General features: G+C 36.6%; 1 protein-coding gene and 1 long non-coding RNA gene across 8 annotated transcripts in view; one reads left to right on the plus strand and one right to left on the minus strand.

The window, feature by feature from the left end:
- LOC6500428 (putative transcription factor capicua) overlaps nt 1-18,665 on the plus strand; it is a 36,593-nt gene that overhangs the window by 793 nt on the left and 17,135 nt on the right. For 6 of the 7 annotated variants that reach the window (XM_032449783.2, XM_032449781.2, XM_032449786.2 and 3 more), the window contains exons 2-3: nt 135-355; nt 12,308-12,357. In XM_032449783.2, coding sequence (XP_032305674.1) covers nt 12,356-12,357 — 2 coding nt within the window. In that variant the 5' untranslated portion in view covers nt 135-355; nt 12,308-12,355. The remainder of the gene's footprint in view (nt 1-134; nt 356-12,307; nt 12,358-18,665) is intronic. The other variant, XM_032449785.2, reaches the window with a different exon arrangement.
- Nucleotides 2,670-4,269, minus strand: LOC116654546. Its single transcript, XR_004309784.2, has 2 exons — nt 3,417-4,269; nt 2,670-3,324 (listed from the first exon to the last, which is right to left on the minus strand). It is a non-coding gene; the product is annotated as an uncharacterized LOC116654546 (long non-coding RNA).

Here is an 18,665-nt window from a genome sequence, read left to right on the forward strand (position 1 = left end):
AAAACACGCTCAGTTCGGTTTTCCTCAATGAATGAACACTTTTCACGGCTCTTTTGGCTCGTTCGCGTTTTCCATGGGTCGTGGAAAAGTTGTAACTTCGCAGCGGAATACATAATGTACTCTTTTGCTTGCAGTGCATCGCAGCAGCCGTCGAGAGTTGAATCATTTTAAAGTGTTTGTGTTTTTAACGTGTACAACCAATATTTTATGCCTTTTGCATAACAAAAACAAAGCAAAACAAGAAAAAGTCGCAGCAAAGAGAGGCAAACACGCACGCACCCACACACACACACGAGCTGCTCGCCATACACACTCATACACCGATACGCACGGACTACGTCAATAAGTAAAAACGGTAAGCGTAGTTCGAGAAATTCTATTATTTTCGCCGTCGCTTTTGTTGCTCTGAGAAATTTACATTAAAAAAAAAAAACACAGATTTATCATTGATATGTTAAATGCGAAAAGTTGAAATTCAAATTAAAATTAGTTGTGTGCTTTTGTTTGTTTGTTGTGTTTTTGTAAGCTGAATTAGCTACTGAAATTAGCTGGCGATGGGTTCTACTGGTTTTTGGTTAGTTTCATTATGGGAACCGTGATTTGTTAAGCAGTAAACGAGTTGAGAAAATTCCCACTGTGCCCTGTTACTAAGTTAATCCCCCTCCTTCTAGGCCCCCCCAACTCACTCCCTCACACACACACGCAGACACACTCTGAAATAAAAACTCAGCTGTGTAGTGGTGTAATTAGCAACAAAACTCTCACTGCATCGAATGAGATTCAAATGATGTGCTGCGTCCCGTCCCCAATTTCTCTCTTCCTCCGCCTCTCAGAGCTCCATTAGTACTCTTTCCCACTACCCCCACACCACCCCCCTTGTCTAATTTACATTTGAATGTGCGTGAGCGCGCTTTTGTTGATAATTATCGGCAAATTACTAGAAGTGGGAGGGAGGAGGCAACAACAAGAGCACAGTTGGAGAGTAATGCATGTCGTAAGTCTCCAAAAGAATAACTGTCCACCTAAAAAGCTACAATCTGAAAAGTATCTATGTATCTTGTAATTTTTTTTTAGAATAGAATTAATTAAACTGAAAGAATTACTTTGCAGATAATTGGCAAAGAGTTGTGTGGATTAAACAATCGCCCGCCCGTACAGAAATAAACCCGTTGCCATGCCTACGACTCTGGTGGATAGTATATATCGGCTTATACATATATTTCATTTAATGGCTGAGCCAGCTTCGGTGGCAGAAACTTAGTAATTCAACCACACACGCACACACGTTGATTGTTTATTAATTTATTTTATTTGTACAAATTTGGTTTATCGTTAGCGGCAATGTTTCTTTTTTCATTTTTGTTATTAACTTCATTATTCGAGGCATGGCACGTTTCTGGCTTGCCTAGTTATGTTTTTTTTTTTTTTTTTTTTTTTTTTTTTTTTTTTTTGTATTTTATTGCATTAGCTTGATGGTGTGAGTGTGTGCCTTTTATGGCCAGGACAATGAGCCAATTTTGGTATTGAAGCTAGTTTCTCAATTAGGCCGAAGCACTGAAAGAAAATCATTTAAAAATTGTTGATGGTCTGACACTTACAGATCTTGCTTAATGATTTTAAAACACCACCATCTGTCATTAGTTCCAGCCCTAAGCATAATTCCCCGAAAATCGTGCAAGAACCTTGAAACTATCATCTTCTTTTCGGACTAAATGATACATGTATCTCAAAAAGATCTTTTGTTTACATAACCGAGCGGAGAACCATTAAAAAACTGAAATAAGCCCCAAAAGCTGCCAACAACAAACAGAAAACTTCAATAACAATCCATCAAAAAGTTGAAATGGCCCAAAATCCAAAACAAAACGAGATTATGTGGAGCATTAAAAAAATACTAGAAGACTAGAAGGGCGGAAGACAGCCAGCAGTCATGCCCAGATCCAAATATATACGGGGTCTGGAAGGGAAGGCTTTTGTAATGGATGGTCTTTAAGATACATGTACTATATAGTCATAGATATTATAGTAACTTAGTTATAAAGCTAATTATATATCTCAAATATTCAAGATACTAACTTTCAAATGTATTTCAAAGATAGTTTATAGATTAAAGATAGTGTTTTAAAGGATAGGACACTTTAAAAAAATTATTAAACAGAAATAATTAAACAAACATATACCCTGAGTTCCTATTTTTCCATTCTATCTGATTAATTTATATTTTTTAAGGACTGATAATCTTATTCCTGTAGCCTGTATCTCACAGATAGATTCCTTACTTCTGCGGTTTCTGCAGACTGCACAGATGACGATCGTGCGCGAATCTTTCAAAAAAAGAAAAGAAAAAAAAACATTAGTGGAAGAGAAGAATAAGAAGTAGGGGATGGGGAGGAAGAACTGGGCAAAAGATAAGGCAAAAGGCAGGCGGCCAGAAGAGACGTTGTTGTCAGCCAGACATGGCGTATACGCAGCGTTGTACGGTCGACTATATACCGAAGAAGGTGTGCCTGTGTGTGTGTGTGTGTGTGTGATAGTGTGTGTGGTGGCTGCTGGCGGCAGTGCCGACTGCCTTACTACTACTATGTACTACGGTTTAACACCAGTAGCTGTCTGACAGCTTGACTGGCTAGCCCGTTGTTTGGTTCTTTTCTTTTCATTTTTTTTTTTATTTGTTTTATGCTGGGCCTCAGTTCGATTTTGTTGTACTTTTTGAAGTTCAAGAATATGGAAAGAGAAAAAAAAAAAGGGAGGTGGAGGAGGAGGAGGAAAGGGAGGTAGGTGTTGGTCTCTGTGAGAGTGTGGGGGCTCTCTCCCCTCTCCTGGCCAGATCTGTTATAATGTCTTCTTCTTCTTGTTTACACACACACACACACACACATAGAGACACTTGATGGAGTATCTGTGTTTTTTGTTTTTGTTATCCGAACCGGTTTCCATGTTGCGTTAGCTGTTGCTGTGTATCTTGTAGTACGTCTTGCTGTCGTGCAGACTCGCCCCTCAACATTCTACAAATACTACAAACATCGAGTTGTAGTACAACTTCTTATGGCATCCAGAGTCGAGCCATCCAAGACCATTCCACACAAATACAAATACAAATACCATTCAGCCTGATAAGTTGCCAGAGCAAGTCCTTTATTAAGAACACGCCGTGAATCATTCTGATAAACTCCTTAAATTGGTTTTTTTTTTCTGCTTTATGATTCAATAGCCGGTTAATCAGTTGATTTTTTTTTTTTTAACAATTCATTTTTAAGAAATATATCTTTATCTGAAGCACAATTTTGAGCCATTAGTCAGTGGGTTTTAGGCGAGATTATTAGTCTTTAAAAAGAATAAAAAAAACCTTTTTGAAATTCAAAGTTAAATCCAGTCGATTTTTGGGCTTTCAGAGCCATGATGACCTTAATCCGCACCTGTATTTCATCTGTCGGTCCAGTCGAGGCACAAAAAACATGCGTTTGCCCCTTCATGGGTTGCTGCCGCTGCCGCTGCTGCGCTGCTGCTGTTGCCGTCCGTCGTCAACGTTTTCGGGATCATTAATTACGTCTTCTGGGTCTCTCTTTCCACAGCCTCTGCTCTGCTCTGCTCCCCTCTCTTTGGCTCCTGGCCCATCTCTCTTTTGGCTCCCTCTCTCTTTGGCTCCTTTGCCCCTCTATCTCTTTGGCTCCAAAGAACCGGAATCTTGAAGAAGGAAACAAGAAGTTGTCTTTGGAGAACTCTCTCTGGTTCTGATTCTGATTCTGCTTTGCTTAGCTCGAACACCGAATCAAGCTTAAAACTTCTTTTTATTATTATTTCGTTCATGTTTCATATTAGAGATGTTTCTTTTTTTTTTTATTGTGTGATAATAATAGGTAGAAATATGGTAGTCTGAACTGGTTTTTTTTCACTAAAGATTATACCTTTTTGGTTGATATATTGGTGGGGGATTTGCATTTTCTTCTACCTCCTGTCTTCGTAGAATCACCACAGTCTCCACCTCCTTTGAAGTCTTCGATGAGTAAGCCATCGTCTTGGCCCCATTAGGGTTACTGGTATTACTCATCCGTAGCTCCCAGTCCCAGTAATCATCCGATTTCCCCACCGAGTCTGCTTTCAGTTTCTGTGAAAATGTATGGCCAATGGCCATTTATATTCAAATGAGACTTAACCGCTTATCCTGTCTATGAAACACGTTCCAAATAAGCCGGCAAATGTTTGTTTGTTGGCCCCAACAATACCGCTCGCCGACTAAAAACAACATCAATTTTGGTATTTGTACGAGAAACGTTCCCAAAACCGGTTTCCTTCACAAAAATCTATGCTGCAATAAAAAATAAAAAAAAAAACCACAAACAAACCGGAAAAAATTTTCAAAATTTTTGTTGTATTTTTTTTTTATCTGTTTTCTGTTTTAATGTTATGTGCAGCAGCGCTCTAAATGCTGCTCGGGGGCTACCGTTCCAGTCTCGGTTTCAGAACCGGCCTATGGGGCCAAACCAAGATCAAACCAGATATTCTTTAGCTTTTACTTTTAAACGACAAAAAAATGCAAAAAAAATGTTCATAAAAGATGTTAAAATGTATTTTGTTATAAAGTTTAAATGGAATATAAGGAACTAGAAAGGAAGTACCAAAAGCTATCGTATAACTGTCGCAAAAAGATCCAAGATCAAGTTCAGATAACACTTCAGAACTGCTTAGTTAGTTTATTTACTTTAAAATAAAATTAAATGCAAAAATTGGCTATAAAAGATATTATAAATAATCCATACCAAAAGCCAAGATTTTTAAGTGATTTTGAGCACTATCGCCAGTAAAACTATCGTATAAATATCTTAAATATGTCTTGGGTCTAGATTAGATTGAATTTACGAAGTGCTCAACAGGCTGCCATTACTTTTATACTAAATAATATACAAAAATGTTTTATAAATAATATTCTTTATGCGAATTAAATCAATATCGTCACTGAAACTATCGTAAAAACACTTTACATGCTAATTTAAGAACTATCGCCACTACAACTATCGTAATATTAAAATATTTTTCTAAATCAATAGTCCATACCAAAAGCTTGCCATCTCCGGCACTATTGAAACTACAACTATCCCATAAATATCTTTAAACTAAAAAAAAAACATGTTCAAGATCAAGATTATATTAAATTTAACAACACAAAAAATAATTATAATGAATATATATATATTTTTTTATTTTAACTTAAACTTAAAGAGAATATTAAGATCCAGAACTGAAGTATCTTACTTCCTTATTTTACTTAGAGAATATAAGCTTGGCAACCGATTTCAAGCCCTATCGCACAACTATCGTATAACCATCGCAAATATTAAAATATTGTTCAAGATCAAGATAAGATTATATTTCAGAACTGCCCAGCCAGCCAGCCAGCCAGCCGGTTCGTTTCAAAATAATGTGTATTATGAAAATGCAAAATCGCTGGCGAGGTAAACACGGCAGGGGCATACGGCATGAGGTATAAGGCATACTATAGTACTTATCAAGAACTCTCACACAATCAACTTTGAAGAGGTGAAAAGAAGCAATGGAAGCAAAAACAAGCTAGGCCCTCAGTCCCAGTTCCAGTTCCAGTCCCAGACCGAGTCCATGGAAAGGAAACACATGGACTGATAAGTCAATATGTAATTTAAATTTTTGTATTTTAATAATGATAAGCCGGCAATGTGACATACGCTCGTACATATTATATGATACTGTTTGTACATTTTTATTGATTTTCATCAAGCGGGGCAGGGCAGGGCTGGACTGAACTGGGCTGGGCTGGGCAGTCAGTTGGCTTGCCAACTGGAATCGCTATCAGTTTTGTGAGGAATTAATACTTTTATACTGATATTCGTTTTTATAGATATATTACGTTTATACGATTCTATTCTATGTGTTGCATCTGCAACTGGGATTCAGATTACCAGAGAAAGTAATACTTTATAGATACGTTTCCATATAAAAACTACAAATAGATACTCGGACAACTACTGCTCTCCAACTAAGCAAACAGAACCAGATACAACTGATGAATTCATTCTTAATGAAAAGCACATACACACACACACACAACACACACTCAGACATGCATCTGCGGTTGCCTGATATAGTATCTCACTGTGTATATAGTATCTGTGAGTATTTGTTAACAAAAAAAATAACAAAACTTTTATCTGCTTTTGTGGCGAAATGAATGAAAAGGCAATTTAGCTATAAAATTTATTGCTTTCTGACAGTTTCCTCTAGTTGTAGTTGAATAGAAACACTTCTTATAAAATACTTATGATTAAATAGTATTATTAATGATATTTTATTTCAAATATAAACTTTAAATATTTTCTAGTGTGGATTTGGAATAAAATTGTTACTAAAATGGGGTTTATATTACCATTTTTTAAGGTTTATCTCTGGGATAATAATTTGTATTTATTAATTTTAATTCAAAATAAAAAGTTAAAGTATTGTCTAGAGTTCATAATCCACTCTAGACACATTTTTTTTATTAAAATTAGGTTTAGAATACCATTTTTTAAGAGTTATCTTACAGTTATCTTACTTATAAACCACAAATTATTTATTAATAGTATTATTAATGGTATTGTATTCCAAATAAATAGTTTCAGTATACTCTAAAGTGGATTTATAATAGAATTTATAATAAAAGTGGATTATACATTTTTGAAGGTTTATCTTGTAAAAACACTCATAAACCGTAAATGGTTTATTAATAATATTGACAATAGTATTATTAATGATATTACATTTGAAATAAAAAGTTTCAGTATTAGAAGAAGAATTTGTATTAAAATGGGGTTTATTTTGTAGGAACACTCATAAACCACAAAGTATTTAGGATGAAAAACCCAGTTGCCAACTCAACATGTACTTGAATATTATTTATTATTATGATGATTATTTTTTTAAGTCCAGAATTACCAGAATAGTCAGATCGCCAGATCATGATTTTCATTCCGCACTTTAAGTTCAAGTTTCAAGTCGTTTCCTTGACAGAGTTGTGGTGCGTGCTTTTGTGGGTGGAGCGGCGGCGGAGTGAGGTCTATACAGGTCTAGATAATCTATATAGTTATTACTCACGGCACGTCACAACAAATAGTATATAAAAAAAATAAATAATAATAATAAAAAATGCGAAACAAAGCGAGACGAAACGAAAACTAAACTCGAAATAAAGATATGCTAAAAAGGCAGAAGAAACTCGGTTGATTATAACTGATAGCTGATAGCTGCCAGCTGGGGGTACCAGTACCTCTATATATATATATATATATATATACGATATATATCGCTAACTGTGTGCTTGGCTCGTAAACTTGTTGACAACAACTTTTGTTCAAGTGTTTGTAGTGCTTTTTTGGGTGCTATTGCTGCTTGAGAATCGCCTGTTCTTTTATCTCCACCTTATATAGTGTATATAGGTATGGGTGTGTTGTGGTGTGTGGGGGTTGTTGTAATTTGTATTCAGCATTTTACTCGTTTGGCTGTTGCTGATATGGCATTTAAGCCATTACTACTAAGAGTAAAAGGTGCGTTTCAAGAGTGTCAAGTTAATAATTGTTAGAAGTTTACTTTATCTCTTTAGGTTTTGGCTTTATTTTTTTGTTCTCTAGTGTACGGAATCAAGTATACGACCAGGGGTCTCTGATTAATCTTAACTCGTCTGGCGGTCGCACCGATCGCTCATTCCCCTGTTTGATTGGTTGCTCAGTCAGTCAGTCATTCAGTCAGTTAGTCACTCAGTCAGTCGTACGCAGTCATGTCATTCATTTGCCATTTCAAGTGCTACTCATACTCACGATCATTGTGCTTCACGAACAGAGAGCGAGCGAGTCTATATAGTACGAGTACCTCTCTATACAGCTACATACGTATAATAAGTAAGCTCTAAAGTGGAGCTGGAGCTGGAGCTGTTCATTAATGAGCTGTTTAGCCGTCAACTGCCTCGATTGTCATGCTATAGATGCCTGGCTCTATAATGGATATCATTATTAGTTTTAATTATGCAAGTGCCTTGTGTATCTGGTATCTGGCCATTATATAACCATCTATTGCTTATGCAACCCTTAATTCGGCTCAGATCCATTCCGTTTCTACACTTATTTTTTGTGTTTTTTGTTTACATTTGTGGTCGCCTGCTGCTGTTAATCTTAAATTTGTAATCACAAGTGGGAGCAGGTGTGTGCTATAAATAGCTGGGGGGGTTTTCATTGGCCAGGCACAAGAACAAGAACTTCATCAATCAAGCTCCCAATAAATCAAGCCATAAATTATTTGATATCAAGACAGAGACTTGTCACTTCTTAACTCTCAACTAACATACAATAAACAAAAGAAAGTCAAGACAATTTCTGTCAATATATATCTACAAATATTAACTATTTTTTAGATCAAGAGTTGGTTAAGTTATTTTCCATTAGGCTGATTAATATTTTTATTTTTATTTGAAAATACGCTTCGATTTTTGCTCAAACACTCGCATACTACGATAGATAGTAGTATAGTAGATAAATGCCCCCCTTTTTTGGGGGGCTACCTGTTAAATTGTAAGGCAAATAATCCACATGAGGCACACTTTTGAGTAAACTACCAAATTACACACAACCCTTCCCCGCTGCTCCACTCGAAAAGCAAATAAACCTGAAGAGTGTGCCTCCTCCTCCTACTACCTTGTGGTATAGGGTATCACTGGACTACCCAGCACCCAGTCTTACGATGAACTAAACTATTAATAGACCAATCAAGTAGTTATCGTAGATTATAGTACCATCTCTACCCCTTAGATACTTGATAATTATTTATTCCAACCCCTTAAATAGAGTATCTTTTAGTCTTCCCCTATAGAGTGTTTATCGGAAGCACCTGTTTATGTAATGCTCACGAAAATTCACTTAAGAAAGCGTCGGTAAATACCAAAACAAAAAACCAAAAAAAGTGTGTGGCATGAAGAACAAGTGTAGCATTTGTTAGATACTTTTCGTGGCATTTCTCTTCTCATTTCACTTCGGTTTCAGCTTTTTTCGAAATAATATTCCTCCTGCGGTTGTTTATTATTCAAGCTTTAATGGCTAGGAGAGATAGAGATACACAGTAGCGGTGGTCTGCCGTCTGCCTCTATTTGTATCTCAAAGTTTGTTGTGTATCTGTAGTAAACAAATGCGCGTAAAAGAAAAACATGCACGTATGTATGAACGGAACAGCGAAAAGCGAAAAAAAATTGGCCTGAAAGAATGGACTCTGAGAGTGAAAAGAACTCTCCGAGCCTCCCAGAACGTAATGAAAACGATGTGTGGCACAAAGAAGTTGAGATACAGATACAGAGACATCGTTAGCATGGCCCGTTGCCCGTACCCGGTGCCCGATGCCCGATGCCCGTTTCCCGGTCCAATCCAATCCCATTCCATTCCATCCAATCCAATCCAAAACAAACTGAAACGAACCCCGCTGTCAGTCTGCCTATCGAGGTATGTGGTAGATGCGGGCTCCTCCTTTAGAGGAGAGGAGGCTAGGTGGGTGGATGGTGGTGCTGGAAGTGCTCCGGGGGGTTGGCAGGACTGGTAGCTTCTCCACTCACACAACTACATAAGCGTAAAAATTCTTTGGGCAACCAAAAAAAAGTAGAAACTGAGAATGAATTGGGAAAAATATATGTACTTTTCTTATACAATTCCGCAATTTTCTTATACAAAACTTTATATAAATAAAAAATAATAATAAAAAAAGGAGGAAAATGAAAACAAATTGTTGCTATTCCTGTGGAGAGTCGAATATCTGGATTTTATATTCATTTATGGCAGTGTCTTCTGTTTATTTATTTTGTGTGGTTTTCCCGCTCTCTAAATTGATTTTCTGGGAGTTTCTGTCCAAGAATTTTGATATTTTTCATTTTATTTGTTTAATTTAAATCCCACAAAGGAAGAAAAACATAAATGTTTATGCAAATAAATTACTTATCGAATTGAATTCAAGAATAGTTAGTCAGACGAGCTATTTATTAATAAAAATGATTTATCTTCTTCCAGTTACTTGATATCTTGTGGTTTGCTTTTCTCATTTAAGATTAAGTATAATTAATGTTTATTGAACACTTTTGAGCCAGAACAATCTCATTCCACTCACTTTCCCCAGGGACAAAAGTCACTAGTCCGACAGGAAATCCAAGAAATACCAATCGGATTACTTCAATTATGCGACATTGTCCGATAAACAGTCCGAACAAAAAGAACAAACTGTATAGCATTTATAGAATATATATGTGGATATTTTAAAGGCGTACAGCGAACGCGTAGTACGTGTGCACATTGCCAATCTATAAGCAGAAGATGAGTACAAGTATATAACGCCAACGTACAACACGTTTTGTTCATTTTTAATTAATGAAACTTATTTCGAGCCGCCGACGCCGACCGACCGACGAGCCACAGACAGAAATAAGGCATCAGAAGCGACCAAAACAAAAAGTGTACTAATGAAAAGTAAAAATAAATAAAGCAAAGAGCTTCAAGAGTGATAATTCGACTTGAAGATACTCTTATTTACGAAAAGAAAGAGTAATTGTTAGTAGAGTAATTCAAACAAGTCTATTATATTAGATTTTTAAGAACTACTGACCTTTTAAACTCTTTTTAAATAAAAATCAGTCAGAAAATAGTTCCTTTTTATAGAAAATATGCCTTTTATTAGTGATTTAATAGACAGTTCTATAGACCCTCTCCTTATACTCTACCACCAGATTAGTTCTAGTTGGTCTGTGTTATGTCTGTCGGCTGTCGGCTCCTAGCCCTAGCCCCCCCGATATACTATATAATACCAAACATATAGGAATATATTTTTATTTTTCCGTATAATCACGCGCACCACGCCAGAATCGGGTTTTATCTCTTTTTTTTTCCCCCAGATAAAGAGCGGGAGAGCAGAAATCAATTTAGTGTGGTTTTATTCCAAACACCTACTGAGTATAATCAGGGAATTTATTAAAAAAAAAAAAAAGAGGCCTCGATAAGGCAAAAAAAATAATAATAATAATATTTTGCCACTCAGGGACCGGCCAACGTCGTACAATTTTTTCATTCATGCGCTAATCGTTCGACAAAAAAACACACACACACCCAGTTATTTTATTTTTCTTATAAATCTTTGAGAGCGTATGTATGTGGCTTGTATCTACACAGCCGTAGTACCCGATAAAAATATATACATATATTTACACACTTTTCGGTCGGTCGGTCGGTACGCTCCACACGCGTCAATGCGAAGGCCTCTCTCTCTTCCGCCAGGTGCATGCCACATAAACGATTAAATCTTTAAAGTTTAAACACATTTTAAGACTAATGCCGCGTAAATAAAGCAAACAATCTGGGCACTATTTCTTATACATCTTGGGGGATTATTTTTGCAAATATTTTCTCATCAACAGGGGGGCTGCCAAGGAGAACTAATAAATATTGAAAAAGTATCATAAAACTTGGAATCACTTCTTGGAATAACAATTAAATAGAAACACTAAACTTGATTATTTATGGGCCCATAAAGTGACAAAAAAGTGTCAAAAAATGTACATATATTGCAAGTTTTTAATCAGATATGTATTTAATGTGTATGAAAAATGTGTGTATTTTGTTGACTTTTAATTTGTGAGTAGCAGCATTTGCATAGGTAATTCGCACAACAAATTTTTGCACACATCATAAACGATGATGGTCTGCGGTTCTCGAAAGTTATTAATTCGCTGGCGCCACTCAATCAGGCCCCAAATGGTGGCTTTTGGCTTGGCGACGCGGTGTCGCCGTCAGTCAAAGTTCTTGTTTGATTTACATGTTTATCTTAATCTTCTGGGGGAATAAATTATAAAACAAATATTCAAACATATCCGTCTATCTGAATTCTTTCATTTTGTCGCCTTTTTTGTGTTAAGTTTCACAGCCAACAGCTGCCTGATTATGCAAAAAAAAAAATAACAACAAAAAATACAACATTGGAGTGCTGTTGTAACTAAAATCCACAAAAGGCAAAAAATATGGGCTATAAAGTCGATTTCTGGGAAATCCAATCGAAACCCCATCCGTATCAATAAAGAGCGACCTTTAAAAGTATTTCTTACACTCTTTATAGTACTCCCCAGAGGGATATTATTTTATCGTAGGTCTGGAATGGTCTCTGGTGCTTGTTCATTGAAAAGAAATACCTAGAATTGCAGCTGCTTATTTGTATTTATTCATTAAAAAAATAAACAATTATCCGTAATTCCAAATAATTAAAGCATACTTTTCTTTACTATTATTTGCAGGTATGTGGCCAGCAGAGAAAGATGATACTCATATTGTAAAGGAGTTAAATGTAAGCTATAAGATGGGAAAATAATATTTAATCTCTATAATATACATTCAGAATTCCTAGATGCTGATTTGTTTGCTTGTTTGCTCACAAACTTTATGAGAGTCTAGACTCTAGACTTTAGAGTCTTAGCCAAAGTTCATCTGGAAGGTGTATAGCACTACTGCACTACTGATATGATATGTTTTTTCTCCCTGAACTTGTCGCATTACACCGGCACGTTTCTTATAAACCACAACCTTGATTTTCCAAGCGCATTTTTTTTGTCGACTTTTTTAAGGTCTGGTCATCATTTTTCATGTTTTTTTCGATTTTATTTTTCGTTTTTTTTCACATGCCTCAACAAAATTCAAAATGCTTTCTTGTGAGTATAGTATTATTTTATTTTATTTCATATTTTCTGTCATTTTTTTTAAATTTTTTTCCACCCAACCTAATCAGTTATAAAAGCCACTGACAGAGAGACGTGCTTGGGTTTGTCGTGGTTGCACTTTTCATTTACTACGCTTGTAGTATGATTTTATATATATATATTATGGTATAGTATGTGGTATAATGTGTAGTATAATATATAATACAATGTATGTGACTGCAAACCGGCCGGCCCACGCGTCTACATGAAATCGGGCTGCCAAGTCAAGCTTAAGCCCAAGCCCAAGCCCCAATCTCATTCCAATCCTACGACCCACACAAAAAAGTTTATAAATATGCTGGTTCTCTATTGACACGATTCCCGGTGGCGACCCTGCACCGGAAAAAAAACAATCAACTTCTAAAAATACAACAGATCCTGTATGAAAAAGTACCAGATGAAAGGAAAAATATTAATAATAATATGAAAAAATAATAAAATAGCATGTGTGGGTGGGCCATGGGGCTGGGGTTGAGATTCAATGAAATTAATTAGTGTCTAGCTGGTGGCCCCCCTCGAGCGTGGGCTTTACTCGTCTCTTTGTTTAATTTTTTTGATGAATTTTTGAGTAGGCGCATTTTTGGGGCTCTGGTTTATTGTTTTTACTTATCGTCTCGTGAAAACGAGGGTCTTAAAAGCTTTGATTGTGAATTACAACTAACTTAAGTTGTCAAAACGATCAGGCTGGGTGATTCGGGGCGATTAGGAAAGTGATTTTCAATCGAAGAAGCCTGGATCTGATGTGTTGTGACATGTGATATCGGTTTGTAGACACCAACAAGTATCTGCAGGCCAAAGTGCAAAGTTACTGAAGGTTAAATGGTAAAGACTGTTACTTATTTAAGGAGATATCTGAATCATTATCTCCTAAAGGCATTACCCAACTCATCACCGCGGCAATCCGTAATTAATTTCATTAATCTTGATGCCAACCCACACACATCCCCAATCGATTTTCATTCACTGGAATTTCCACTAATTGTGAAATCAAAAAATCAAAACAAAGAAATCCGACTCCGACTCTGGCCGGGGAGGGGGAGAGATTTCTCGGATACTATATATTAGGTAAAGTCGGTTGTGCAGATGAGAGCTTCAGACTACGCACCTGACTCTGACTGACTCAACTCGGCCACCACCTGCCTAACAAGTTGGCGGCGGAAAGCTTGTGAAAAGCAAACCACATCATGAGTCAGTAGAGCAGACCATAGAGGGTCAGGAGCATTACCAGCCCAAGTGGCAAAGAGTCTCTGACATTATCCTTTTTTTGTTAACACCTTTTTTGTTTGTTTAGGTCGCTTGGTCCATCAGCGAAAGGGTTAACTGGCCAGGCCTTGTTTAAATAAATTATTTTCGAGGTTTATTTTTAGTTCATTTGCTCCCCAAAGCTTCAGTTCAGAGCTCTTTAAATGGATAGCTTTAATCTGACTTTATTAGAACGCTTATTTGAAAGCTATTAGAACTAAAAATAAACAGAATATCAATTTCCAATCGTTAGAAATAATTGAAAGCATATTATTTACATTTTTTCATATTTCTTTTTGTTATTTTTTTACTGGCTCGTCAATTATGAGATGTCTTCCACTTTTCTGATTTAAAATTTCAGATAAAGCCAGCAGCAATTAGGCTGGCTCTTCCCCAAACATTCTCTGGTCAAGTAAATAAAAGCGACAAGCCCCGGCCCGGCCGCATGTCTTCCAATTCGGGGTCTATTTATTTGTACTCGTGCCGATGTATATTATTTCTTAGAGTACCTACAGGTTATGGCTATGGGAATGGGCCTGAAATAGGGCTAGACACGATGCCACGCATACACGCACTTCGCTAAGTGGTGTCAAATATTAGCATAATATTATATTTCCATTTTCTATTTGCCTTTATGCCAGTTCAGTTCACTTTTGAACGTGCCTCGACTTCTAACTGATTCAAGGCCTAATGGATTTATTCCAGAAGCTAACTATAACCACCTTTAATCGCATTTAGAGTCCTTAACCTCCTTCTAGACTTCTATGCTCGCCATGCTATCGCTTATCAAGAGCAATTGCTTTCTCCTCGCTACCAATTCATTATTTCTATACGGCACTCTGGTTATTTATAGTTAATGGAGGTGTTTTGCTGGCTGGCTGGATGGCTGGTGGAGGCCAATTGGATTCAGCTAACTCGGTTAGGACTCTCAGATGCTGACCGCCACTCGAGAGTCCATCTCTCTCTCATCGACATCCTTCAACACACGCCTGGGCCCTGGGCCCTGGGCCAAAAGGTGAAGCGTAAATTGGAAAAGGGAATGGGAATGGGAAGCCACTTGGCCAACAACTGACGCACATAAAACTCTCCCTGTTGGATCTGTGGGGCAGCAGCATCCTTGAGAACGCCCCCAAACGGCCAGTAAGCAAATGAATTGTGGGCTTCGGGTTGAGTAAATCAATTCGAGAACCCCCATGCCATGTAATGCTAAGGAAACGACTACAAAAGTGTTGTTCACAGTTCATTCCTCCGCCCCATTCCAACCATCCATCCATCCATCCTGTATCCAAGGAAGATGATGTGCATCAAGTCCTGGCCTGCCTTTGACACTTTTGGCCATAATAGTTTGCTCTGTAAGCCAGTCCCCTAATCATTCTCCCTTACTTGGGGCCAAAAGGAAAGCTGAATTCTAAAGATTTTCCCCTCATATTTTGTATTTCTTTTCTTTTTTTTCGTCCTTTATACATTTTCTCAGGCCAGCAGGAGCAGGAGCAAGAAGCTATTTTTAAAAGGGTTAATAACTAAAGGGCTATGCAGCCTCTATTTTATGACTAAAAGAATTCTAAAAGAATTTATTAAAAATACTATTTTCTCTTAGTGTATGCAAACGTTGTTTTGTGACACATTTTGTATGTATTTTTTCCTTTTTTTTCCGTATTTGAGCTCTACCCCAACACAAATTTTGTTATGTACACATTACTTTTGATATCCAGGTGGAGGGGCGTCACGTCATCGCTTTTTTAAATATTTCTTCCACAATATTGCTTTTCGGGCTCTAATTAGGGTTACTGAGCCATGCCCCCATGGCTTCTTAAATCGTAAAATCTATTACGAAGTCAGTAGTCCAATTCTCTCCCACTCAATGACGGCCAAGTTGGTTTCCAACAAACTTTTATCACTTTACTAAGCCCAGAGCCCGGGCAGAGTTATCGGAAGAAAGTTTTCCTTTAGCCTCATTAGGGTTGTTAGTTGGGCCAAAGTTGATGATGGAAGTTGGTCCGAGTGAGTTACCTTTTCCAAATCCACTAATTTCATTGATTTTTCTACCAAAGAAACTTTAAAAAGAGTATTATTTCATAATATTACTTCAGAAGCCTAACAAAAATACATTTTTGTTTTAATTTATCTCTAAAATTTTATTAAAATGAATCAGAATTTTATCTACTGTTTTTTTTTTGCCATAACTCAATTATCGCTGAAATGCGCACTTAAATGCGTATTTCGGTTATGAAAGCCATAAAAAGTAAAGTATTTTTAAGCGATTTAATACATCCCGAATAACAATGAAATCGCATTTGCATTTGGAGCTCAATCGAATGCATTTTTCATAGAAACTGCGAAAAGCAAACAGCCATACATGTTTGCTTGCATTTTTTATGCAGTTCATCGGTGTTTTTTTATTTTTGTTTATTTTTCTGCTTTAATAAATAATTCGATAGTGAAAATTGCATAAGAGGAGCTGCAACGGAGTTTCATTGTTGATTGTTTGAAGTTCTAATGAAGAAATGATACTTATTTTTATGATTTTTAAATGGTATAATATAATATTATTAATATCCTACATCCTTACTCTTGGAATAATCTCATTTCGCTTTATTTATTATTCCCGCTTCGGGTAATATTTTTTCAATCCCTCCCAAAACCATAAACCCTCAAAGTCGGTAAGCCTAAGCCGCAACAATGTTGCCTGCAACATTTCTGTTTACGCACAAACGTTGCTAGCTAGCTAGCTCCTCCAAGGCAAATATACAAAGATCCTTTTTTTTTTGTTTTTTAAAGATAGAACCCCCCGGGACTCTATCCTAAACACAAATAAATAAAATGTGGGGGCAAAAAAAAAAGAGGCTGACTTAGGCATAGTTCCAATTTCTTTGTGGACAGGCCAACCGAAAGCTATTGACACGAACGAGATGCCGACGCCCATAGCTTTTTTATATATATTTTTTTTGTTTATTTTTTAGTTATTTTTTTTTTTAGTTTTTTTTTTTTCATCTGCAATCCATCCTTAAACAGTAGCGGGGCCTAAAGCATAGAGCTTTGCCTGTTTGTTTATTTTCATACTTTTTTTTCTGCTTAACTCTTTGCTCATGCGCCATCTCGCCCTTCCCTTGCTTTATTTTATATTTTTTTATTTATCATCCCTCCCCCCCAACCCCCACACACTGAAAATATTTTTATATATCTTTTCTGAGAAATGTTCTGAAATTTAGAAGAGTTATGATTGTAGAATGTTTGTGAGAGGAATGGATATGGATATCTTGTTTAAAAAATAAGAGATTTATTTTTTTTTTTTCAGTATTATTATCATCATCCCTCGGCGGCACCGTCAGCGATGTCGGCATATTGCATTGAAATTTGCAACACATTTTACTTTGTTGATTCTCGGGCTACCGTTTGACGTTTAATACGGGAGTGGTGGGAGGGGAGTGTGCCCCAAAGAGGCGGGGCACAATCCACAAAGAATGAGAATGATTTAATGCAAATTTTATGCGCCGTGTCGTGGTTTGGTTGCTGCTGTATCAGTTCTGCATCGTCTGGTACACATGTAGATACGAATTTTCATACGACATTTATGCAGATACATAGGGGAGTGTGTGTATATGAGTGTGTATGGCAACGATCATGATCCACAACGGCTGTCATTGTTTGTCACCCGAAAAGCAAAGCATTCGGGGAGCATTTCAATACATTTTGCAACAGAGTTACCAAAGAGAGTTTTGAATTGCATCTGGATTTGTTTATTTATAAAGAAAAAGTGTTGGCATTTATTTGTAATTGAAGAGCTAAAAAATAGGGTTTCTTATAGATTTAATATTTTAATATTAATAGATTTTAATGGTACAATAATAGATATAAGATTTAAAAATATTTAAATATTTGCATTACTTTTTAAGGAGGTTTTTGAAGTTCAAAGATACATAGATACAGCCTTCTTAGCTGCAATCATTAGTTCAGTGATCTCAGAGACGCACTCCTCAACTGCAATTAGTTGCAATTAGAAACACCAGGCGACACAGAGCCTACCATCTCTAGCATCTTCCCCAACTTCAGAGTGGAGTCTTCAGAGCATTGGCCAGAAAGAATTCTCCTCTGGCGCTAGACAGCAACTATTTTAATTAGTCTCTGGGCCAACATCGGCAAATTAATCGAAAGGCATTAAACCCAATTAAAAGACGGCAAACTAAATGTGCTTGGGGAAGAAGTCCCCAAGAAGTCATCTTGTTGTTGTAATCAAGAAGATGTCTGGCTACCGTTAAAAGTTGAAATCTTTTATTTTTATTTTTATTTTTGTTGTTTGTTGTTTGTTGTTTGTTGTTGTGTGTTTGTGTGCAGTTGCTGCATGAGCTTGAGAATCGAGTGGCGAAGAACCGGAGAAACTCTCACACCATCGCCCCCAACTTTACAACAGATTACAGTGGAGCTTCAATAAAATGTCAAAGTTTTAATTATAGAGTTTGAAATTAATTAAAAAAAAAAAAATCAAAAATAAAATTCAAAATTTAACAACAAAGAATGTTAAAATTTTTTTCTTAAAAGATTTCTTTCTTTATGAAACTCTTCTGTAGCTTCATTCTTTTTTTGTTCGCCTTTTTGCATTATTCGCCCCGTCATCTTATCGTTGGACATTGCAATCAGTCGTCGTCGCCCGCGCACTGCT

The sequence above is a fragment of the Drosophila ananassae genome, chromosome 2L (assembly GCF_017639315.1).
Source record: "Drosophila ananassae strain 14024-0371.13 chromosome 2L, ASM1763931v2, whole genome shotgun sequence".
Lineage (NCBI taxonomy): Eukaryota > Metazoa > Arthropoda > Insecta > Diptera > Drosophilidae > Drosophila > Drosophila ananassae.